At 44.7% G+C, this 24,910-nt stretch overlaps 1 protein-coding gene across 1 annotated transcript in view; it reads left to right on the top strand.

Annotated features, from left to right (window-relative positions):
* The window catches only part of LOC144754245 (carboxyl-terminal PDZ ligand of neuronal nitric oxide synthase protein-like), a 236,377-nt gene that overhangs the window by 202,969 nt on the left and 8,498 nt on the right, over nt 1-24,910 (top strand). The window contains exons 8-10 of the mRNA XM_078641847.1: nt 2,046-2,213; nt 12,742-12,907; nt 15,175-15,535. Coding sequence (XP_078497973.1) covers nt 2,046-2,213; nt 12,742-12,907; nt 15,175-15,535 — 695 coding nt within the window. The remainder of the gene's footprint in view (nt 1-2,045; nt 2,214-12,741; nt 12,908-15,174; nt 15,536-24,910) is intronic.

Genomic DNA, 24,910 nt, shown 5'->3' with positions numbered 1-24,910 from the left:
TCAATCCAAGAAATGTCGCCTTGTGGAGCCTCTCAGGGGCTCGAGAACCACAATGCCCCTGTTGTAGGAGGGGCCGCGGGGCCCTAGACAAATGTGACCCCCTTCGTTGGAGTCCCTCGTGGGGGGACTCGAAATGCACCAAATGCCCCCGGAGCCTTTCACTAGGCTCAAAGACAAAGTAATGCCCCCGGAGCCTCAACAGGCTCTAAAACAAGTAAGGCCCCCATGCGCCTTTCACTAGAGGGGAGGGGCGGGCACCGGCAATGTGCCCCGACGCCCCCCTCCATTCACGGGCAGTCACCGGTCTCGCAGCGGCTGGGGGAGGAGAGCTCCCGCTCCTCGGGGCTCTCCGGTGCTGCGGCCTGGACTCTGCTTTCGGTGTGGGGCTCCCCTCTCCTCACGGGAGCCCCGCGCTATCTCCGGCCGCACTTCTTTCTCTTCGGGCTGCTTCTGCGAGGGCCGGACTTCCGGTCCTGGCCCCTAGAGCTTCCGGGTCGCCGCGGGCAGCACAGCGGCCCTTCTCAGGCAGGCGGGCAGGCGAGGACTCAACCGAAGGGTGGGCTCCCTCTCTTAATCAATAATAAGACGAGGTAAATGCCGGGTGGGCACCGGCCAAAACAAATAAGGCGCTCCAGGTGCCTGAGGGCAATCACAGCTCTCTCAGCGCTAGAGGTCAAGATAAAGCACTTCCAGCGCTAGAGACACAACCAAAAGCTCTCCCAGCGCTAGCTGTACCCAGGGGTCCTGAAATAAAAAGGAAAGCACTCCCAGGGTGCTAAAAAGGATGCAGCAAAGTCCTGGAACCAAGAGTTGGAGAAACCAGCCCATCAGCAAAGAAAAGTCCTCCAGTCCCCCCAGGCAAAGCAGAGGGGTCCCAGCACAGGGTCCATCAGGTATCCAGGGGCTGGGCAGGGCCCAGGGAGGCAAGCCTTCCCCTGAGCCCAAGCAGCAGCACGCCCCTGGCAGGATTCAAGTCAGAAACAAGAACATTTTGTAAGGGGACACAGCCCCTTTTTATACAGCAAAAACCTTTGTCTAAAGGTGCAAGGTGGGGGGAAAACCAGGCGCAGCTGGTTTGGGAGCACCCTGGATGTGCTCAGCCCCTCACTCTATTCACTGGCAGGGCATCAGTTGCACCACAGGGGGCGGAGCCAGCATTGTGGCAGGCAGGCACAGCCCTATTCACTCCCAGGTGCTATCTCCTCCCACCACTCTAGTTGCAGATGCAGTCATTCAACCAAGGGCTAACTCAGACAACCTCCTGGGGGCTCCCCAGCCCCTGTCACCCTCAAACCAGACAGTCAATCCACAAGCAGGCCCAGGCACACTCCTTGAGCCAGGCTCCAGCCAATCACGTGCCAGCAGACTCACTACACACGCACACCCATGTCTAGAAGTGGCACTTCCACACTAGACACATTCATGCCACATACATCATTACGCAGCATTCAATCTCACGAGTTCGCACATACCAAACTCGACCCTGCACTCCCCACACATCAGGAACTACCATGGTCACACTATTCCCAATGCATTCCTATGGGAGGGCAGGCCACTCACCACACATACACAGAGAGCTCACACACTTTACACTGTACCACAGTGAAAAAGTGCGCAGAGGCCTAAAATCACCAACACCAGGTTCCAGAAACAGGCTAGGAAAGAGCAAAAAGTTTCGGGGTGAATCTGCCAAAAGGGCCAGGTCCAACATTACTCCTTTTGGAAACCTGCTAAGAATTCAGTCTCTCCATTGATAGAATCTTAAAATCGATGAGAAAAGGCTGCATCGTGGGAATGAGAAATCTAATAGCAGTGAATTATTAGCCAACTTGTGGTGCAACTTTATTTCCTAACAGAATTTTTATAAAAATGACACCAGAAGTCTGGTGCCTTGACTCTATCCAGATTGCCATTGCAGTCCTCTGTTCATGCTTTAAACAGTTATGTATGTGCACACTGTTTGTAATGTTACACGATGGTTGCTATACATTGATCTTCAGTCCATTGTGTGGCTTTGACTAACTCCAGGGTTTTTGCCTTTCTAGGATCTGGACCACGACTCTCTGTATACGATTGTATCCCAACAACTCCAGCCGGCAGGCAGCCCCAGCTCCTGCTCTTCGTTGACCCCGCTGGCTTCTCGACATCGCCTGAAGCTGATCCAGCACCAGTTACTACAACAGCAGCAGCAAACCCAGGTTGCCGTGGCACAGGTAACATTCACTTGTACAAGTGCACACATGAAGGCTTCCGGTCAAAAGATGTAGTTTCCAATTTATAGAGTTTCATATAACTTTGACATCTAGACAGATTGATACCCGAAAATGTATTATTCTGATTTAACCCCACCTCCCAAGCTAATGTAGACGTGTATGTTGAGAAAACTCTCAATAGTCTAAAATCTCCAAACAAGCAATTATATTATCCATGAACCTCCCACAAACCAGTGCCATTCCACCACCCCACACTGAACTACGCCTCACCACGTAATACCATGCAACACCTTCTCCCACCATTTCCAAACACTCCACGTTAACGCCCACATATATCGTGTGACTCCCCTTCCCACAGGTCTCCCATTCCGCTGCACTGGTGAATGCCACACCATAACTCACCACACACAACTGCCAACCATTCTAATACAACTTAAAATAATACTGCCATCATATCATCCTCAGCAGCTCAAAAAAATATAGAATTATTGCAGAAATTTCTCTGTGGGGTAGGAAAGGACAATCCTGATGGCTGGGAACAGTACACAGATTCTCAGCACTTTATGGAAAATGGCATCTTACCTGCTGTATCACTGCCCATACACTAATAAATGGCGATCTCATGGTTATGCTGTTATTTGGAGCCATCCCTAGTTAAAGACCATAAGGCTGCAGTCTTGATTTATGGAAGTGCTAGTACTTAGGATGGGATGACCTTCAAGAGTGCATTTATCTGCTAAGAACTGTCAAATTCTTGTAGGGTGTCAGCTGAATGCGTGTAGACTTTTATGAGAGGTGTTCGATCTGGGGGTCTCTAGTTGGCAGAGGTAGGTACCAATGTCCAAATAGGGACCCTTGCTTCTAGTCAGGGTAAGGGGGATACACTCTTTAGATAACCCCTGCTCACCCCCTTGGTAGCTTGGCACGAGCATACAGGTTTATCAAAGGCAATGTGTAAAGTATTTGTACCAACACTCACAGTAACACAGTGAAAACACCACAAATGGACAAATAAAGTATCTTTATCTAAACTACACAAGACCAAAATGACAAAAATCCAACATACACAGTTCAAGAATATGATTTTAAAAGAGTTCTAGGGTTTGCGTAAAAATCATCCACAGTTGCGTCACGTTTAGCCCAAAGTACCTGTAGATGCGACAAAAGTTCCAAATGGAAGCTGCATCGTTGAAAAACAAGCGATGCGTCACTCCTGAGACCCTGGGGGGCGATGCGACAGCACCGCTGGATGCAGCGGGCGTGTTGCGACGAATCCGGTCTGTATGCGGAGGGATGCGATACCTTGTATGGATTCCTGTGCACAGGTTCGGTAGGAAGCATCTCGCACAGGCACGATGCAACGATCTTCGGGACGGCGACGATCTCAGGTGCGACGGCGATGCGCTGCGTCTATCTTCTCCTCTCGTGGCACCTCGATGCGATGGCTCTGCGACAATGTTCACAGCGACGATCTCACCCAGTGGTGACGGGCAATGCGACGATCTCGATCCTCACGGCGGCGGGAATTTCCTCACACTGCCGGGGATGCACCCCACAAGCGAGCGATGCGTGAAAATGGCAGATTGTCTTTGTTTCTCCTTGTCCAGCTTCCCAAACAGCAGGCACAACTTCCAGAGGCCCCATAATTGGATCAAGCACTCTAGGAAGGGCAGAACTCTCTCGGCAGAGTTCAGGGCGGAAGCTGGGACTGAAGTCCTTTTGTTCCTGGGACATCTTAACAGGAGGCCAGCTCTCCTCAGGCCCTTGGAGATCTCTTCAAGCAAGGGGACACAGCACACAGCAAAGTTCTTCCCCTCTCCTTGGCAGCAAAGCAACTGCAGGTCAGTCCACAAGCACACAGCAGGACAGTCCTCCTTCAGTCTTCCAGCTTTCTCCTTGGCAGAGGTTCCTTCTTGATTCCTGGACGATCTAATTTTCTGTAATCCGGGTAGCCCTTTTTATACCAGTCTTTCCTTTGTTCTCTAGAGGCAGAGAGGCCTTGGCTTGGTCAGAACCAGTTCAGGTCTGTTCCTGAGCACTTTTGGTTTTCTGTCTTCTCCTCTCCTTTCAGAGAGAGGGGCAGGGTCGTCAGCCGCCTAGCAGGAGGTGGAGCCAACATTGTGGAAGGCAGGCACAGCCCTATTCAGGCCCAGGTGCTATCCCCTCCCACCACTCAAGATGCAGATGCAGTCATTCAGCCTAGGGCTGACTCATCCAGCCTCCTGGGGCTCCACAGCCCCTGTCACTCACAAACCAGACAGTCCATTCACAAACAGGCCAAGGCACACAGAAAGGTCAGACAATAGAACAGCCACTTTCTAAAAGTGCTGTTCTCAAACACAGGATTTAAAAAACATCTTTCCTAAAAGATGTGTTATTAAATTCGGAGTTAAGTGATATCAGACTTTAATTTTCAATCTTGCTCCTATGGGAAGATATGCAGGTAAACATTATACAAAGCATTCCCCATTATAGCCTACGGGCAAGATAGCCCTCTCAATAGTGAAAAACGAAAATGGCTGTAATTCACTACCAGAGCATGTCACACGCACTAGTACATGCTCTACCTTTCATATACACTGCACCCTGCCCAGGGGGGTACCTAGGGCCTTCTATAGGGGTGTCCGATGTGTACAGAAAGGGAAGAGTTAGGCCTGGCCAGTGTGGACACTGGTCAGGGCAGCATGGCAGTTAGCAACTGCACCCAGGCACCGCGGTGGCAGGCCTGAGACATCATTTTAGGGCCACTCTTGTGGGTGGCACAATCAGTGCTGTAGGCCCACTAGTAGCATTTGAATCACCTGCCCTGGCACACTTAGTGCACTTTACTAGGGACTTCCTGGTAACACAAATATGCCAATCATGGATAACCAATCACAATTACAATTTACTTCAGGGAGCACTTGCACTTTGACACTGATCAGCAGTGGCAAAGTGCCCAAAGCATCTAAACCAGCAAAAATGAAATCCAGCACAGTATAAAAAATACAGGAGGTAGAGGCAAAAAGTCAGGGGAAACCACGCCATAGATGCCAGGTCTAACAAGAGGCCTCTAATGTTATCTCGGTATCTCAGAATATGGCTTGTCACTCATCCTAATGTGTGCCAAAAAGGCAAACTGAGTACCACTTTGTCCAATGCTGTCCGCCTGGAGGTAAGCGGAGAAAAACTCAGGTTCCGTATTACTAATAGGGAGCACTTTCCCAGTTTGCGCCACGACGCACCTTTAAACTGGGGCGTCGGAAGCATATGGGGGAAAATGCACTCTGTTATGATAGATGTGCTGCTCTAAGGGCAGTCCTGAACTCACTGCTCTGTGGGGCAGTGCATTCAGGCGAAATTCCTGTTGTGGCCTCATCTGCACCAAATATTCGGAATCTGGCTTGGTCTGGATGTTCGATAATGTCTGATCTTCGTTGTGTGGAAACTGTTGCAGCTCCTGGTATAGTACATTTGCAAGCTAAGGTGGTCTTACAAGGTGTTAAAAGTTGTGCTGCTGTGAGGGTTTACGTTCAGATACTGTGTCTTTGATATTCAAATCAAATCAAAAGAAACTTTATTTCGATTGAATTTACAATCATAAAAGTGCATTATAGAAAATTTGCAACAATTTAAAAGTTTTTTCCCGCAAAAAGCAATATTGGCTGATAGATACAGAAAACATAAATTAAATCTTTAAAAGAGTCGTCTGTACAATAAAATCCTGTACGGCGATGGAATAAAAGTTATTCACATAGACAAACAGAAAAATTTATGATGCAGAAACAGTTAATTGGGAACGAATTTTCAGGCAAGCCTTTAAAAAGCAAGCTATAGATTTGGCAACAAATGGAGTGTCTAAAAACTGTAGTGCCAAAAGAGCAGGTCTGCATCTTCTCAGTCCAGATTGTCGGAGAAGTGGGACCAACCAGCGTTTACGCGGGGTCTCGTAAAAACTACAGAATAATGTTACATGCAAAGTAGACTGAGTAGAACAGTCGTCACAGGGACATCTGATTAGTTCACGAGTCCAATCTAAGGGCTCAGGGAACGAGACAAGACGGTAAAAGGAATCAAACCGAAATCTGGTTAAAACATATCTATCATAATTTGACAAATAAAAAGACAGATAAGGTTGTATACCATTGGAGGATTGTATCATCATTAAATGGGTATTTGATTGTTTGCCAATTTCAGAACACATGCGTAGTTCTCTTAAATGGGTGACACATAAATTCTTCAAGGTCTTTCTAGGTATGGCCATTAGTGAGACAGGGTTAGTGAAAAACGCTGGGCAATTCAAGTCGTTCAAAAAGTTAAAAACATAAGAAAGCCAGGGAATCTTTTTCCAGTGGGTCAGTGTCGGGCAATCGGTTATTAACGACCGAGTAAGGAGGCATTGCTCCTTAGTCCAGATACGGTGCCAGAGGAGGATCGGTTGGTATCTAATGGTGTCAGATAGATAATCCCAACCGAGCTCAATGTGGCTACCGTAGTTGGGAGCACTACGGGGGAGAGCTAATACATATTTCAAGAAATCGTTTTCAAGTACTTGAAGCTCAGTGGCGGGAGCATAGCCCCATACACCCGCTCCGTAAGTAGCCACGCTCAAGCATTTAGCTTGATAGATTTTCAATATCACAGCAGGAGCGGGCTTGCCCAATTTCCTTGAGAAAGAGGTCAGCGCCGTTGTTGTGCGCTGAAACTGCAATTTCTTGCTGGAGGTGGCAGGTTTCCAGGACATATGGTCGTCTATAAGGATCCCTAAGTATGGATATTTTCTGGCATTATCTAGCCTAGTATTGTCAATATAGAGAGGTTTGCATTTCTGAGCTTTCTTGCCAATATGCATAACAAAAGTCTTGGATTTGTTTACTTTTAAGCCAAGAGAAAGCATATAGTGACAATACTTGTCCAGTTGGAGCTGGAGTTGATTTGGTGTTCTCGCTAGAATGACGGAATCGTCAGCATATAATAATGCAGGGATTGGCCGGGTGTTTATGCAGGGAAGATCCTTATTGCCTACCAGCATCGCTTGCTCCAATCCGTTTGTATAAATATTAAATAGAAATGGAGCAAGGACGCACCCCTGCCTGACGCCTTTTGTGATGCTGAAAGATTCCGATAGCTCGCCATTAATGCCATACCTCACACATGCTTTGGCATCCGAGTAGAGCTCTCGAAGAAATTTCAGGAGTGGAGGATCTATGCCCAAGTTATTCAGAATCTCCCATAATTTAGAGTGGATTACGCAGTCAAAAGCGGAGCTTAAGTCCACGTAGACCAGATAAAGGTTGCCGCCTTTGGCCCAAGCATATTTACCCGTGAGTAGTATCAAGTTAAGGGCCTGTTCAACAGTGCCCAATCCCTCTTGGAACCCGAACTGGAGGTCGGTTAAGATCTTCTTCTCTTTAGCCCAGTCCTGGAGACGTTCCAAGATTAGTCTCCCAGCGACCTTACCCAGCGAGTCCAAGAGGGAAATGGGTCTGTAGCAGGCTGGGTTGTCGCGTTCACCCTTTTTAAAAATGGGTAGGAGCACAGATGTAGACCAAGAATCGATAAGGCCGACTTGTGAAGCTGCGGACATGACTTGCATGACAATTGGAGCCCATAGGTCTAGGTTGCTCACAAAGATGTCAAGTGGGACTCCGTCCGGGCCGGGAGCTTTCCCGGTCTTTGAGGAAGTCAGTGCAGCGGTCACCTCCACAAGGTCGAAGTGGAGGTCAATAGGATAGGTGTTATCCCTAGTAAAGACTGCCTCCCCGATTCTGGTAGCCTCAGTTGTTGAAGGGGAGTCCCCAAAGATCTCTGAGTAGTGGGTTACCCATTTTTCGGCAGGAACTGCCACGTCTCGGTGACGAACAGCTGTATCGTCCGCTAAAAAGGGGGACTTGACTGTTCGCCAGAACAACGTTGTGTCCTTGTTTCTTGTGCTCTCGTGCAATTGGGCCCAGAGGTTGTTTTTTATTTCCTGTTTACGGGTTTTTTGGGCCAGCTTGTAATTCCTTCTTAGTGAGGCTATTAAGGCCATGTCCCTATCTTGACTATGTAGAGCTCGTTTTAGTGCACTAAGGGCTTTGCGGCAATGAGAATCAAACCACCCCCGGGAATCCTTATCGTGTGTCTTATGTTGGCGAGTGAGCTCCTGCCGGATAGCTTCTAAGATGTTAACGAAGCTAGAGAGGATCAACTGGGGAGATGAGGTCTCCTCCAGGCAATTAGATATTAAGGGAAGGGGTTTTTGGATGATCCTGCTAATAACGTCGTTGGGGTTGATCTTTGACCATTTTACTGTGAAACCGTTGGTTTTATCCATCTCCAGAGAATGCTGCGTTAAAAGACTAGTCTTGGAGTGGGTAGAGGGAGCTGAATTAAATATAATGGTGATACTGTTAGAGTAATGATCGCTGGAAGGATCAGTACCGGTTGTAAAGTTTTTTAATCGATTATTTAAAGTTTGCGAACAAAGAATGTAATCAATGGTAGAGGAGAGACCTCTGCCATGAAAGGTCGGCTTGAACACGACAGCAGGACACACTGATTCATTCGCAAATTCGAGTTCTAGTGAAAAGAGGCAGTTGTTTAAACTAGTCCCAATACTGGAGTGAGTAAAGTGGGTGATGGGGAGATCGTGCTCGTCTTGGAGCCCACAGATACCTTTTTTATAGTTGCTGCTTAAATAAACATTAAAATCCCCACCCCACACAACATAGCATTGTAACTGTAAGTGCTTAGCTTTCTGATCATGCAAGTATGTGGTAATTTCTATCAGAGACTTTACACAGTCGGTGGGTGTGGAGTTATTATACATGTTAATAAAATAATAAATGGAGCTTTTGTCGGAGGCTAGCTTAAGGATTTGGAAAGTTGGAGACACCGATGGTACTTCATTAATCGTAAATGAGATTTGGTTAGAAATATAAATAGCTAGGCCACCCTTAGATCTTCCATGTATAGACGGGCTGGCAGGAATATGAAAAGTTTTATAGCCCTGGATGTGAATAGGGTCGATAGCCCAGGTTTCCTGGAGGCAGACTATTTTATGCCTATTAATCACGTCAATCCAGGACTGAAGGTGTATCTTGGATCTAAGCCCCGCTACATTCCAATAGATAACTGGAAGATCCCAGGTTGGTGGTAAAGTGGAATTTGTGATTTGTAAATGAGCAGAGGGTGGTGGATCACGGGACTGAGTGGTTGGAATAGAAGTGGAAGAAATGAGTTTTGTAACACAGGAGGTAGAAGTGGTGTGTTGTTGCCTTGTGTCTGTCTCCTCAGAAAGGATTGGATGCTCTAAGGGCAGTCCTGAACTCACTGCTCTGTGGGGCAGTGCATTCAGGCGAAATTCCTGTTGTGGCCTCATCTGCACCAAATATTCGGAATCTGGCTTGGTCTGGATGTTCGATAATGTCTGATCCTCGTTGTGTGGAAACTGTTGCAGCTCCTGGTATAGTACATTTGCAAGCTAAGGTGGTCTTACAAGGTGTTAAAAGTTGTGCTGCTAGGGGGTTTACGTTCAGATACTGTGTCTTTGATATTTAAACTTCCAACACTGAGCACTGATATCCCAGTATGAAATTATCTAAATGAAATTCCCCAAAAAAGCGAAATTTTAGTAATTTCCTAAATTGTTGTTTACTTAAGATTCTACTCCAGTTAAAATACAGTTAGTGCCCGATAGCAGTAAATCTGTACCCCTTAATCCTACCTGGAGAGAGCTACAGGTTGAGTGCAAAGGCACGTCAAAGTAGTCTGAATTACTAACATTCTTGTATAATTTTAGTGATAAATGATTTTATGTTCTATTGGACTATATTCCACCGTATGCACAGTCAAAGTCTATCTGGAATAACGGAGACGGCATCACAACTCATTCATTGCTTCGAGTATCTACTCTTACCCAGATCACATGAACCTTTCGCCTCAAGTCACTCTCCAGGGGATTGGGAAAATCATCAAGAACAGTAGATGTTTCAGCATCCAGGCTAATGAGCTGCATAGCTAAATACATATAAGGTCCCTAAGGCGAGACCGATTGCATTGCAAATGCTTGTTTTTAAAAAAAAAAATAATAATTTTAGTTTCACCCGCTTACCACTCTAAATCCTTTCCAGCCGCCACTGGGTGGGCCAAATATTAAGAGGAGTTCTGTCAGAATATGACTAAGCTCCTCATTGGTAGGAATGAAGCCCGACCCCAGACAATGTCACAAAGAGAGGATACGGATATAGCAAAGCGATAAGGTAAACTGCTCGCGAATCTATTGTGGGCCGAGTTTATTTTCCGAGTGTACACATAGTTGTGGTCTGAGTGTGTACTTCTGCTAAGTTACTGACCCACAGATAAATCGAATGTGCTTGTCGCACAATAGCTGCAGGAACATTCATTTCTTTAGATTTAATTTTTGTGAAAAACAGTCACGTAAACAAAAACACGACACGCAGCTATTTCTATGGTGGTTTTGTTTTTTTCTCTTCTCAATCACTGGTTTATGGCCACTAGGCGGCGCTCGGGGCCCGTCCATGACATAACTGTATTTGATGTCACAGAGGGCAGTTGCCAATTTCGAAAAACTCCGATATTGAAATCTGTCCAGGTTATGTCATCTGTTTTGTCGCTCAGCAATCATGTAAAATTGGAGCGTCATTCTTTAAAGAGACGAGAGTTAACTCGAAACTAACTTTGATATACTTAAACTGAAATAAGCGACCTCAGACGTGTATGGCGTTCTATTTTTTTTTTTTGGAGCCAATATGTGATGTTGAAATATATATATATATATATATATATATATATATATATATATATATATATATATATATATACGTTTTGCATGTTTTTTACAAAGCTTATGCATTTTTATCATCTTTCTTAAAATGTCTTTGTGTGCATCTTCACATTTAAGTTTTCAAACCTTTTTTCCTGGGTGATGGCCGTGAGATTCGAGTTTATCGCGCATGGAAATATGTTACTGATAGCTGCCGATTGGTCCTGGTTGTGTGTGACATCCGCAGCGTGCCCTGGCGCTTTGGCTAACGCTGCTTTGCAATTTGGGAACTGTAGTTTCACTTTTGGCATTGTAGACCTGGGCACACGTATCCCGGCCCGAAAATTGGTTCAGGTGGAAGAGGCGGTTCTGGCGGAAGATGTCACAAATGAATTGAAGCCTCTTGTTGGTAGTTAAGAACCCTGAATTGACCCCTTGTCGTGGGATTAACTGTCCTCTTCCGGACTTCTGCAGCTCTGAACTTTTTAAAACACATCTGATACTGCATTTCAAAACACGTTTAATACTTAGAATTTGTTACCGTGCTTGCGTCATCGGGCACAGACTCATTTTAGTCTTTTTTTCAGTCTCAGGCATCTGCCATTATTAGAGGTGCATCATAAGGTCATAGTGTTTTTTGCTATATCACGAATTGCTGTTTTTTTACTGCTACACTTTAGGTGAAGCTGGCAATCTTAATGCTGTATTTGCAGAACAATGTCATTCATTCACCCCGGCACAGAGATCTGGGCCTAAATGTATGGTATTTTTGCTCATCATGCCATTCCAGTTTGAACCAAGCCATACGCAAATCAGTCTTGACCCTGTGCCCCATGGGAACAGTCCAGTCTGAACTGCCAGGCCAGGTCCTCCCGGACTGGAAACAAGCATCCTGGGACTGGTTTCGTGGTTTGGCAATAGCTTCAACTATACAATATTATCCTGTGTATGTATTTTAAGTTCATTATTTACAATGCAAACTTTATCTTTGACTCCTTTTCATAACACTCTTATTTGAGGCTACAACCTGACTCTGCAAATACTCCATATGGTTTTAGCCTTTGCATCTTTGTGATTTTCTTTCTAGAGCAACACATTTGCTTAACTATTACCAAATTTCCCATAATCACAAGGTCGATTTATTGTCTTAGCTAGTGCTTATTTGCTGTTCTTGCTTGCGGATTTAACATAAAAGTAGCCTTTATAATTCTCTTTTCGACTACCTGTCTATGAGCAAGAAATGCTGCCAACTTGTTCCTCATCACATAGTTATACTTTAGAAACGTTGTTGGCAGGAACAGTGCACCAGAGTCCAAGGCAGGCCCTGAGAGCACATCCTATTTTTGTGGAACATGAAGGCTCCTTACTCCATTGGCGATACTTATCTGCGATTTCGGCCAAATTGACCTGTTTTGGGGTGCATGCCTCAGCATAAGCATCCAGCTCATCTCAACACAATTCATCTACTCTTCAGACAATTACAAGAGCTGTCATCTTGATAATAACTCCTTCTTCTACCATGTTTTACGATCTTTATTCTCTTAAGGACTGTACTTCACATTTTGCATGTTTTTTGCAGATCTGGCCACCACGGTCTACATTCACCAGAGATGGTACTTAAGTGACAGACATATCTTTGTGTGTCTTTTAGAGTTGGCCTCAATATTCGATGTAATGTAAAATGCTTTCCCTACTGATGCAGAACACAATTGAAAATTCATGTCCAGAATATGTAATTTAGTACTATATGTCCTGAAATATCGAATTATGTTTTTCCTACAGGTACAGTTGCTGAAAGACCAGCTGGCTGCGGAAACGTCTGCGCGTATTGAGGCTCAGGCCCGCGTACGTCAGCTGCTGATGACCAACCGAGACTTGTTGCAGCACATTTCTGTGCTAGTAAAGCAACTGAAAGAGATGGAAATTAAAGCTGAGATCAAGCAGGCAGGTAAGACTGAGCTGTGCCTAGTACAGCTACAAGACTGGATCTTAAATGGTGTAGAGAATGGGGGTTGTAGAGAGTAGTGATCTGAAAGCCCAGAATACTATAGGTAATCATGTTTAAGTCCAACTCTCATTTATTCATTTAATTCTCATGTTATCACTGTAAGGCCCTCAAATGGCCAACGGAAGCTACTAATCAGTGTGAGTGCAGTAATATATTGTATGAAATGCTGTAAATGAAGTAATTGGAACCCAAACTCTTGTTAGAAGAGGTTGGGTTTTCATGTGTTTGTGGGAGGGTAGAAAATTGGGTTCATGTTGGAGATACAATGGGAGTGTGTTGTTGAGAGTGTAGTGTTGATGGTGCAGTGATCCCCATCACCACATTAACATTTCAGTTTTGTTGTGATTGTTTAGAGACTATGTTGGGAGGCCGGCCTTAAGTGTGACGTCATGCATAATAAAAAATTTAGGAAGGTTATCAGTCATTTTGGGTTTGAGAACCAACAAAGGGTTTACATTCATTCCTTTATCTGCCATGAAGTTAGTGAAGGAATTTTAGAGTAGGGGGGATGTGATCAGAATTCTTAAGGTCGTAGTTGAGTTGGGTGGAGTAGTTTTCAGCTCTTTGTAATTTGTTCAAAGTTATAGACTCCGTGCAAATTGTCGATACAACAGAGGAAATTTGCTCTTGAATTTTATTAACGGGAGGATCACATTTAGTCAACCAGGGTATAGTGCAACCCTTTTTGCTGCTGCTCGTTGGAGGAGGTTCTGCTCAGTATCGGTCCAGTGAGCACTTTGTTGCCTATCAAAGTACTTTGCTTTAGCAAAAAAACATATCTAGACTCTGTCACAAGTCATCCAGCACGCAGAGACCAGATATTGGAAAATACACAAGTACCTTGTATGCATTTCTGGATGTATGTTTGGAAAAATAGGGAATATAGATTTAGAGGTAACGTCTGGCTAGACTCTTTATTAGAAATGTCCCAGTTAAATGGGATAAATCAAATATTTAAATCCTGTTCAAAATTTGTTTTAAAAAATTGTATTCTCTAATTTTTTCCCTCAAGATTTGACTTAGGTATTCAAGTGTTTTTAAGGTTTTAGTTTAATTCCATCCACGTCTTTGGAGAGGAGCCAAGCTTTCAGCAATGCATAATCTCAGAGAAAATGTGGCCCCTCTACTTGGTTCAGTGAATGTCTTATTTTAAGGGCCTGATCATGATTGGGCCTCCAAAACTGGGTGCTATTTGCACACCTGTTAATTTGTGATTGTGCGTTTTTTTGCAAATTAGAGGGTGCAGAGTTTGAGTCCAATTAAATCGTGAACACCCTGGAACGCGGAATAAAATGTTTTTAGTGCATTTTAGCACTTATTTTAAGGTGCACAAACAGTGCTTTTAGGCAGCATGGTCCTGTAATTAGGGCCTGCTTGTGCATGCTACGCTTCGATTAAGCAAACATCTCTAATTTGCTCCCAAAATGAACCGTGTTTTGGACGCAAGTAGATGTTTGCATCCAGCATGGGATTAACACCTCTATCACAATCATAATCAAACTGTAACTCTAATGGTTTTTTGTAATTTTCGAGCCTCCATCTCTCATTCTCGCGCGGTGAGTTCCTTGAACATTTACTTTGTCCTACAAGGGGTAAACTGGCATTTTTATTTTGCTGGGGTTCTGTTCTTGATTTGCCACCATCCCAATTCTCTACAAAGCTCGCTTCCATCTAGGAGCTGCAAGACAACGACATGGCAACATTCTCCCACATTTCTCCTACATCATTTGGCAGGTACCAGCCATGCATTAGGAATGTGTTACTTGTGCTGCTCTGCACCCACATACTTACAGCTGTAGGGTATGGTCAGCTGAAAATTGTTGCTCCAAAGTTCTAAAAGTCCCAGAAGGAAGGGGCTGTAGGCATGACTTGATAGTGATTATCTGAATACCATTGCCAACAACTCAAGCTCTATTTCTCATACCCAGGACAAATCTGAAAAATAAAGACTGTCGGGATGTCCAGTGGGCAAAGGGGATTGTCTGATAAATAAAAACAAGCATTCTGTGAGTTCCCCTTTAAATACATTAAAGGGTGTGCTAAGCACTCCTGTGCCTAACTGGTTCCAGAATATTTAAGTGGATTTAATTGCCCTTTGGTATCCTCACTTGTTACAAGTCTGTGTGTCCTGCAGTTTGACCGCTGCTACACTTGGTGATTTGACATTTAATTGACTCTTACTTTCTGTTTTAACTTCTTTTTCTCAGATGACAAGAAGTGTTCCCAGAATGTCACCATTGCCCAGTCAATCTCTCTGAACCTGAAGAACCTCTACAGCCTGGACTTGAAGCTCCCGGTGACTTCCACGCCTGCGAGCCTCCCGAACGGCTCCCTTAATGCTGGTTCACTGAGGGGGGACAGCATCGGTGAGTCGTACCTGAATCTCGTGAACCTGGACAAAGGCAATAACCGAGCCAGTGCCAAGGACGACTGCCACACCTGGCCATCCAAAGACAGGCGAAACGGCTATGTTCGAAAGGTGGAGGGCTCGGAAGCCGCTGAACACATCACAAGCAATGGAAGCGGGCCACCAAAGGTGGACGACCTGAGCCCTTCTGCTGAAGAAAGGTAGGAATCTGTCCTATTCATTTTTACAAATTAATGGGTATGCAGTGATCACTTTGTTAAAACAAGTGCTCCTTAGAACTCCTTTGTGATGTGGTCATGCTGGTGTAGTTGCTACACTGAGCAGTCTTTCGAGATTTCACATTCGTGTAAAGTTGGCAGCAATATTTTATGTGAAAATGTTTGCTTGAAAGCCCTAGAACATCCGTGTTAGAGTTAGTGTCCAAAACTTGGCTCCTAAATAACTTCTGATTTGCAACTGAGAAGCTCACAGATGGGCAACAAATGGAAATTACAGGAAGTGAACTGAGCTCTCTTACTTTCTGTCCCTGCTGTTCATTTCATGACCCCTAAGACCAGGGAACGCCAGGGATCCGAAAAGGCGAGCATGGTGACAGCAGCTCCTTCTACTAATTGACTTTCATGAAGTTGAATACTTAAAGAACAGTCAGGCAATAATTCATGTGAATTCTTGTTTGATCAGTGCCTGCCCTTTCAGTTCTGTGAGTTTTATTACAGAGGGGAGAGGATTGAATCATTGTACATCTCAGCAGTTTAATCCCATGTATCACTTCTAACAGCACCCCTATGTGTTCAAGTCTATGTGTACAGTAAGGTATTAGAATACTGAGAAAAGAAAACCAAGCAATTATTTTTACAAAGCACTCTCTCTTGCTGGAGCTAAAATAGTTTGAGGTTCATTTTCTTTATTGAAAATCCATAATTAAAATATGTGAGAGTGGTCGCGAGATGGTGGGACATGACTAACTTTTACCATGAGTCTTGTGCAGCGCTTAATTCAGGTGTTAATGTAGCTAGCAAATATATTTCCACACTCATGCATATTTATTCTCCAATAATAGGACCCAGACTTGCTTACTTACTGCATGAAATACCAGCTGGCATGTAGGGCATCAAAGAAGGGCCTCCATGTCTGTCTGTCTTTCTGTCTTGGGCAAGTTTCTGTAGGTGCTCCATTTGTGGGCTTCCTTTTCTGTTTTATGGTTCACTTCCAGGTGTTCTTAGGCCTGCCTGCCTTCCGTTTACGTTCTGAGGTCAAGCGGAGAGCTATTCTTGTAATGGAGTTTTCTTATCTTCTGATGATTGTGTCCTATCCATCTCAATCATCTTCCCATGATGATGATGGTGTTGATGCTCTCTGGCTTGCATCTAGTGAGCAGTTCTTGGTTGGAGATGGGTTGTGGCCTGAAAACGTGGCAACCTTTCTTTCAGGTTACTGGCGTGAAAGGCTGATACTTTGGCTAATTGCTTTTTGTCATCCACTAGCATCCTGATCCATACACGAGTGCGGAGAGAACTCAGCTCTGGTAAAGCTTCAGCTTGGAGTTGGTGCTGAATTGAGATGACTGAGTCTTTTACTAGGACAAAGACATCCAATAGTAAATGTTTGCAGGCAAGCCCCGTTCTCTTCTGTGAAACAGTCCGGTTTAGCCCTGAATGGTACTACCACCTTCAGCAGTCTTCTTTCTGCTCGTGAACGAGGAAGCAGACACTTTTTGCCTTTGGATGTGGTTTTCTTCTATGTATTTTGGGTTTTCAGACCATTGTCCAGCTGTGACTTGTGTCTAAAATCCACGCCCATCCACAAGTGAGTTCCAGTAGTTGCTCCCAACCACTCTATGCATCCTACCAGGTCCTACTCAGAGCCACATGCATGATGACTTTATCCATTTTCTTTTTAATGAAACAAATTGGAAAAATTGTGAATTCATGAGAATGGCACCTGTTCCCAAAATCAAAATGATGTCTGTGTTCTTTTGATTTGTGGTAGAATTCTCAAGTTGAGTGTGTAATTTTCCCATGGGTACATGTCTATTCGCCTTTTGTGGACAGAATTGGTCTTGTGTCCCCCCTTTTTCTTTCTGATTTTTGTTTTCAAGGGCTAAAACTCATGGGGTTGGATGCATTCACAAATTCTAAGCTGGAAGAAAATGAATTGAGCCTTTATTTAGCTAACACGTTTCATGAAAAGTGTGATTGACTGGGCTTGCAAATTGTAAGCTCGCTAGTTTAAAAGCCATGCGAATTCAAATTTGTATCTCTTTGATGAATGCCTGACATCTTTTACAAATGCAAATGTTTCAAGAACTACAACAGGTCAGCTGTTGTTGTCAAATCTGGGCCCAGCGACCCACAACCCTACCCGAAAGCTTTATATATAACCAACAGTGATATGAATTTATAATAAAGTGTTGGGAATAGATGCTTAAGTTGGAACTGGTTGGTGAAGTCTGCCCAAATTGTGCCCTGGGGCCAGTTCTGATCTTTATCTGTCTGAGTGCAACTATCCCTGGGGGGGAGTTTTATTTCAGATACAGCCAGTTTATGGAACTCCCTCCCACTGCCACTCAAGACAGAAAACAATTTACTGCCATTTCGTAAACTTTTAAAAACTCAGCTCTTTAACAACTAGCCCGTAGAGCATTATAAATGCTCTCTCTGGTTAGTATATCATGGGGAGCCGCCGTGCCTAGACACCTCCGGATATTAGTACGTATTATAAATCTAAATTTCATTTAATTTCATTTCACCTAGTCGCTAGAAAACTGCACGCTGCCTGAAGGGGGGCAACTGTAACTCTAAAATGTAAGTGTAAGGAAATGCTGCAGCCTATGCCTGTGGGTGACTCGTTTCCCTAAAATGGCTTACGTTCTGGGAGGGAGGGAGGGAGGGTGGGTGAGTGAGCTGCCTGACCTGATGAAGCTGGTTATGAATGTGGTGTATGGGTTGGGTAAGTGAGTGGAGAAGCTCTTACGGCTTAAGATCGATGGATCTCTGTATCATCCCACGCAGCACTGTCTTTCTAGTAAACATATGCAAAGAGTTTTGTGTTCCTCCCACTGGAGGACCTTGTGCTGCTGGCCCATGGGGAGGATGAAAACTTCCAGTTCTTTAAGTTTGTGATCCCCATAGTTGTAGAACCACAGTTGTTGGAATTCAAGCCCAGGCTCTTTTCAAGTGGAAGTTGATGATGAGGAAGCACACTCGAGGGTCACTTAATAAAAGCAAATCAGCACCGATTTGCCAAGTTAACACCTTCGACGCTCATGATGAGCTCAGCTCGTCATGAGCCACGGTGCTCGTGTAATCATGGCGATCTGAACTCGTCATGACCGTTAGAACGCTCGCACGCCTGGCTAATTCTCCAGCTTTGCGAGCGTTCTGAAGAAACGGGTCTGGTCATGACGAGCTCAGCTCGTCATGAGCACCCGACCACCGTGGCTCATGACGAGCTCAGCTCGTCATGGGCACGGGGGCGCTGTGCGTGCCCCTCCTCCCCCCAGCACAGCGGGGGAATCAGCCCCGCATGCAAGGGGTCAATAGAGTGATGATCGAAAACATCCTTTCTGTGCACCATGCCATTCAAAAGAGATGCTCTTTGCACTCAATGACCTGTTGCACTGAAACCGGTGACCCCAAGGCTTGGAGGTTGGTGTTCTTTGTCGGTGGTACTCTAGCAGCATTATGTTAAAGGTGCCTGTCTTGAAGGACAATGATTCTGTGTACACGTGAGTCCTTGTTGAAGCAAGGACCTACATCCAAGCCAAGGGTTGTTTCAATAGTAATGCTTTGCAGATAAGTTTAATATTGCAGCTAAATCATATATTTTGCTGTCACCAGTGAGCCTCTTTGGCTTGTCACCTCTTGTATGTCTGTTTTCCTTGCTGAAAGCTCCATACTGTTATGTTGGCATCATCCTGTTTAATTTGTAAGGCATGAGTGAGCTAGAGTCTCTCTAAAAAATTGATGTGCCCAGAAGCCCTTAAATAATTGATGGGAAAATGGCATCCAGCCAGACAGACCCTTGCAACCAGCTGGACCCAGGGGTACCATTATATCTAAGAGATTGTCTTTCAGGCTTCATTTTGGAGCTTTTATTTTCCATCTAGATCATTTGGAAATAACCCTTCATCTGGATCTGTTTCTCTGCCTGCTGCTGCAGCCAGGATGTTTCATCAGCTAGATTCCAGAGGCAGCCAGGTCTCCAGGGTGTCAGTTTCAACTGGACTCTCCGAGTGTGTAGTAGAACAAAGTAGCCACTACTAAAGGAATGAGCCATCATGTTTGCTACAGATAAAGTGTTTTCAAAGCTAAGGCTCTGCTTTCTGAATGTCGTGGGAAAGATGCTTCACTCGATAACTACCAAATACATTACTCATGCATTTCCCCAAATATGGATATTTCACCTTTGTTAGGGACCCCAGGCGGGTCCACTCAGTCTTTGATCCTTCTGAGGTCTATAAAAGGAGTACTATTGAGTTGGTTAATAATAAATATCAGTTATTCAGCGCCAGGATACTCTTGGGCGAACAAGTGCTTTACACATATTCGCAAACATTATTAATAATATAGAGCTTTTATTAATAATATAGAGCTTGCATCTACAGTCTTGCGGCTTTTTAGCATTTGAAACAGGTGACTATTGCCCGCCAGCTTAGTGGCACTCTTATTATTCAATATGAGAGACTAAAACAATGAGTCTAGAGCCCTTGACCTGCAGGTTGCTTTTCATTTTCGGCTTTGAGTACATGGAGGTCTTGTTTGTGCTGCATCATCTACTGGCAGGTGTTGATAGGAGTAACAAAATCATGAGCAGGCAAACAGCTCTACAGAAATGCATGATGGAATCAAATGACCGTGTAAGGGATTTGTATTATTTACCATTGAGAACCTTGGTGGGGATGTAATGTTTGCTGCATCACAGAAGCAGCTGTCTTTTTTTTTTACTCTCTATCTATCTATCGATCGATCTATCGATCTATCGATCTATCGATCTATCGATCTATCTATCTATCTATCTATCTATCTATCTATCTATCTATCTATATAGTATCCATCCTCATCAGTGGTTGAGCGTGACACTGAGGTGATGTTGCTAATTTACCAATGAGTACACCGTGCACAATCATGCACAAGCAAACCCCCCAAATTTCTCCCTAACATTTCTCCTCTTTACATGCATAGCGACCAGGACCTTCTGGTCCAGCTATTACCTCCGCAGCGCCATGGCCAGATTCAGAAGTTTCAGGCAAAGAAGCAAATCAGTGATGTCCAGAGGCCTTCATCTTGTATCTGGACAAAGCCTCACAGCCTTCATGACTCTTCTGAAGTTAGGTTTGCACAAGCTCCTCACATTACAACAGACACTCCCTTGCACTACACTCTTTCAGGGGTTCATCTCTCACGCTTAACACCACTCCTGAATGTCTGCTTCCAGAGCGTCTCAAGGGGCAACAGAATAATGGTCCCAATGAGGCACCATCAGTACTAGTCGACTGAAGCTTTCGAACCAAAGTCCCTGTTATCTCTCGTATACTACCAGACCTCTTACATGTGATGGGTGCAACATTTATGTTTGTAACCCGGAGTGGCGAAAGGTGGTGAGGTGGCACACATCTTCACAATTAAACCATGAAATTGTCATATTAATGCATTAGTAACTTCGGCATAGGCTATGGTGCACAACCCATTAAAAGCAACATGTCCCGAGTGTAAAACAACAAGCGCGTGTACCAGACTCCTGCTGGGCTGTTGCAGGATGGGCCCTTGTTTTCTTGCTTTGAGTGCAGGGCACTCAGGATGCTTTTGTAAAACGTCAAACAAATCCATAATGTCTCTGCAGACCTTATAGTTATGTTGCTTAATGAACAATGAACTTTTGTTTTCCAAAGCCCCCCGACTAAAAGAGCTAGAGTCTGAAATCGCAGGACGAAATTGTCAAAGTCCATAAAAACGATAGGACAAAGCGACAGAATATTAGTAGTCTTTCAAAACTTAGTTTGCATATCTATCAGCACGCCTCCAGGACACTGGAATCCAAGAGAAGGCCCTGGCCTGGACCACATCCTTCCTCTCCGGCAGAACCCAGAGCGTCCGCCTCCCACCCTTCCGCTCAAAAACCAACGAGATCATCTGCGGCGTCCTACAGGGATCCTCCCTCAGCCCGATGCTGTTCAATATCTACATGGCTCCGCTCGCCCACGTCGCCCGACAACATAACCTCAACATCATCTCCTACGCCGACGACACCCAGCTGATCATGTCCCTCACCGAAGACCCTCACACCGCCAAAGCCAACCTCCACAGAGGAATGAAGGCCGTCGCCGACTGGATGAAGGACAGCAGACTGAAGCTGAATTCAGACAAGACGGAGGTCCTCATCCCCGGACCCACCCCATCAGCCTGGGACGACTCCTGGTGGCCCACATTGCTAGGCACAGCCCCGAACCCACCAACCACGCACGCAACCTGGGGTTCATCCTTGACTCTGCCCTCTCCATGACCAAGCAAGTCAACACCGTCTCCACTTCCTGCTTCAACACCCTCCGAATGCTCCATAAGATCTTCAAATGGATCCCTCCCGACACAAGAAAAACCGTCACCCATGCCCTCATCACCAGCACACTCGACTACGGGAACACCCTCTACTCAGGAACAACAACCAAGCTCCTGAGACGACTACAACGAATGCAGAACATCTCGGCACGACTGATCCTCAACGTCCCCCGACGCAGCCACATCACACCCCACCTGAGATGCCTTCACTGGCTCCTCGTCAACAAGAGGATCACCTTCAAACTCCTCATCCATGCACACAAAGCACTACACAACACCGGACCCACATACCTCAACAACCGACTCAGCTTTAACACCCCCACCCGCAGCCTCCGCTCCGCCACCCTCGCCCTCGCCACAGTTCCTCGTATCCGGAAAACCACCGCTGACGGCAGATCCTTCTCCTACCTCGCCGCCAAGACCTGGAACGCTCTCCCTACGAGCCTACGACAGACCCAGGACCTGCTGACCTTCAGAAGACTTCTCAAGACCTGGCTCTTCGATCAGTAGCAGCCCCCCCCACCCCTCCAGCGCCTTGAGACCCTCACGGGTATGTAGCGCGCTTTACAAATACAGTGATTGATTGATATCTGTTGTATGTTACTGTACTAGGTGCTACAGGATCTGGGTTCTCATTGAGGCACGTCTTATAAAGTCGCACGTAGCTTCATTTAGTGTTTTGAGGCAATGACAATGCAAGGCTAATGTTAGATCCTAGACGCTAGAAATCAAAGGTTTGACCATGGGTTTTTTTCTATTTGTACCTCTTGCTTTTGAGCCTGGTGCTACCTTGCAACCTGAGGTGTTGATCCTACAGATAGGCTTGTGCTAAGTTCCTTGTGGCTTTCTCGATGATGTTGACGTCATTGCACTCTTAATATACTAGTTGGCCAATCTTTCCCATCCTTTATGTTCCCTGGTAAACATCAAGTAATGTAGGCAGTCACAACATTTGTTAGAAGTTACTTGCGTAGGATTTAAGTTTGGCCCTATAGTTCAAATGATTAAATTTCACTGTTCAAATGATCTAACAGAGAGGATATTGGGCAAGTTTAAAGTTATCCAGCTGTGGGACAGCTCCCAGTATATTCATATTTATGACATATGGGGTTTCTGTTACAAATATTCTTAATATAAAGGCCTCATCCAGCAAAAAAGACTAAAAGCAACCACGTTTGTAGTTGGCAAATGTATAAACGAAATCACCTAAGCCATTTAATATGACTGTCGTTCTAACCAACTAAACAGATTAGTACTGTTTGTGCAACCATTATTGTGGGGGCCTGGAATCACGTTTAAAGTTGACAATGGGGTTAAGGTTTTACAAAATGTATAGCTGTAAACACCAGCAAGCGTTGATTCTCTCTTTGTAAATTATGGGTACCAACAACTTGCATGATCACCTCCCACATCTGCTCTAAGGTGGATAATCTTCCTCCCCAGAGACATTGAGGGTAGTGTAGTGGTGCTCTCAAACAGCCCCAGAGGAAAGTTATTTACCTTTAAACAAAAGTTGCTTTGCTGCACTGAAGCCTTCTCGGGTCCGAGCCTGTATTATTATTGGAACATTCTGACCTGTATATTTAGAGGGTTCTCCAATGTCGGTCATGGAGGGCTGGACCCAGGCCGAATTTCTAGAAAATCCACATTTAGATAAATATAGTTATCTGAAAAATCTGGCATGGATACGGCACTCCAGGACCGACATTGGAGAACCCTGTAAGACCGAATAATAGTGCGTGAGGGTGATTAAAAAGGGGCGGGCAGAATCATAGTGCGTGAGCTTAATGAGGGTGATTGAAAAGGGGCGGGCACCAGACTGTCTTGACAGAGCGAGGAAAGAAGTGGCTTCACTGAGAGCTTCCCCAAAGATGCACTTTATTTCCACAGGCACTAAAGATGTCTTTTTGTGACAGCGTTGTTGCTGGTATATGTGCCTACTGACTCTTGAGGGATTTGTTTCCATGAAGTAAAGATCCCACTTGAGCATTACACTTCATAGTTTAAATGCACCAATCCGAACAGCTTGTGCTTATAAAGAAACAGATGTGTGGTGGCGCTATTTAGAAGGGTCCCTTTGGTGTTCAGGTGTGCTCTGTGCCAGGAGCAGCTCTCACCCTGTAAACGTCACCGACCAGAGACCGCCAACCTCGATTTTATCAACAATAAGATTTGAGTATGGTCTCAGGCTCTTGTCAACAACTACAAACACAATTTCCCAACCTGAGCAACTCTAGAAATTATAAGTGTCCATATCAATAAAAAGCCTTTTCAAGTTGGTATGGTATTCCGTGTCTTCTTTTATTTATTCCAAAGTAAATTCTTTATTTCAGTCCAATCACTGGGTACAAATCATCAAATGGTTCTTCAATAATACAGATAGCCAACAGAACTTGCCAACACGTGTTTCGTCTAGGCTTTCCAGCCAAAAGACTTCGTCAGGGCTAGAGACAAGCAAAAAGTTGTACTGAATTAATATAATTGAACCAAACAGATATAACTCGAATAGGAGTGTCCTCCAAAGATATGAAAGAAAAAGGGCGGGGGGGAGGGGAAAAGAAGAAGAAAGAAGGGAACCTACAAGAAAAGATATATAGTGACCCAATGGTCGTGCTCTGAGGATAGAATGTGATAAAAATATATATCGTCCATAGGAAGAGAAAAGTAAAAAGATAAAATATATTATATATATAAGATATATATAAAGAAAAAAAGAAGGAGAGTATAAATAAATACCTGCACATATTGTGTCTAAAGTACCAGATTCGTGAAAAGAATTTGGAAAGAGGAAAAGTAAAAAAAAACATATAGCTCCTACACCCAAAATTAATAGTGCCATCTAGTCTATACTTAATAAACGTACTAAAAAAGCCGATATGTTGCTTACCAACGAGATATATTTATTTTCTGATGCGAAATAGAGCAAAGTTGAATGAACCCAAAATATCTAGAAAGAAATTATAACGTTGTTATTACGGGTCTACTGGGAATTCAGTCTCAACATAGTAATCAGAGATTGCC

The sequence above is a fragment of the Lissotriton helveticus genome, chromosome 5_1 (genome assembly GCF_964261635.1).
Source record: "Lissotriton helveticus chromosome 5_1, aLisHel1.1, whole genome shotgun sequence".
NCBI lineage: Eukaryota > Metazoa > Chordata > Amphibia > Caudata > Salamandridae > Lissotriton > Lissotriton helveticus.
This window is presented reverse-complemented; position numbering and strand designations above follow the sequence as displayed.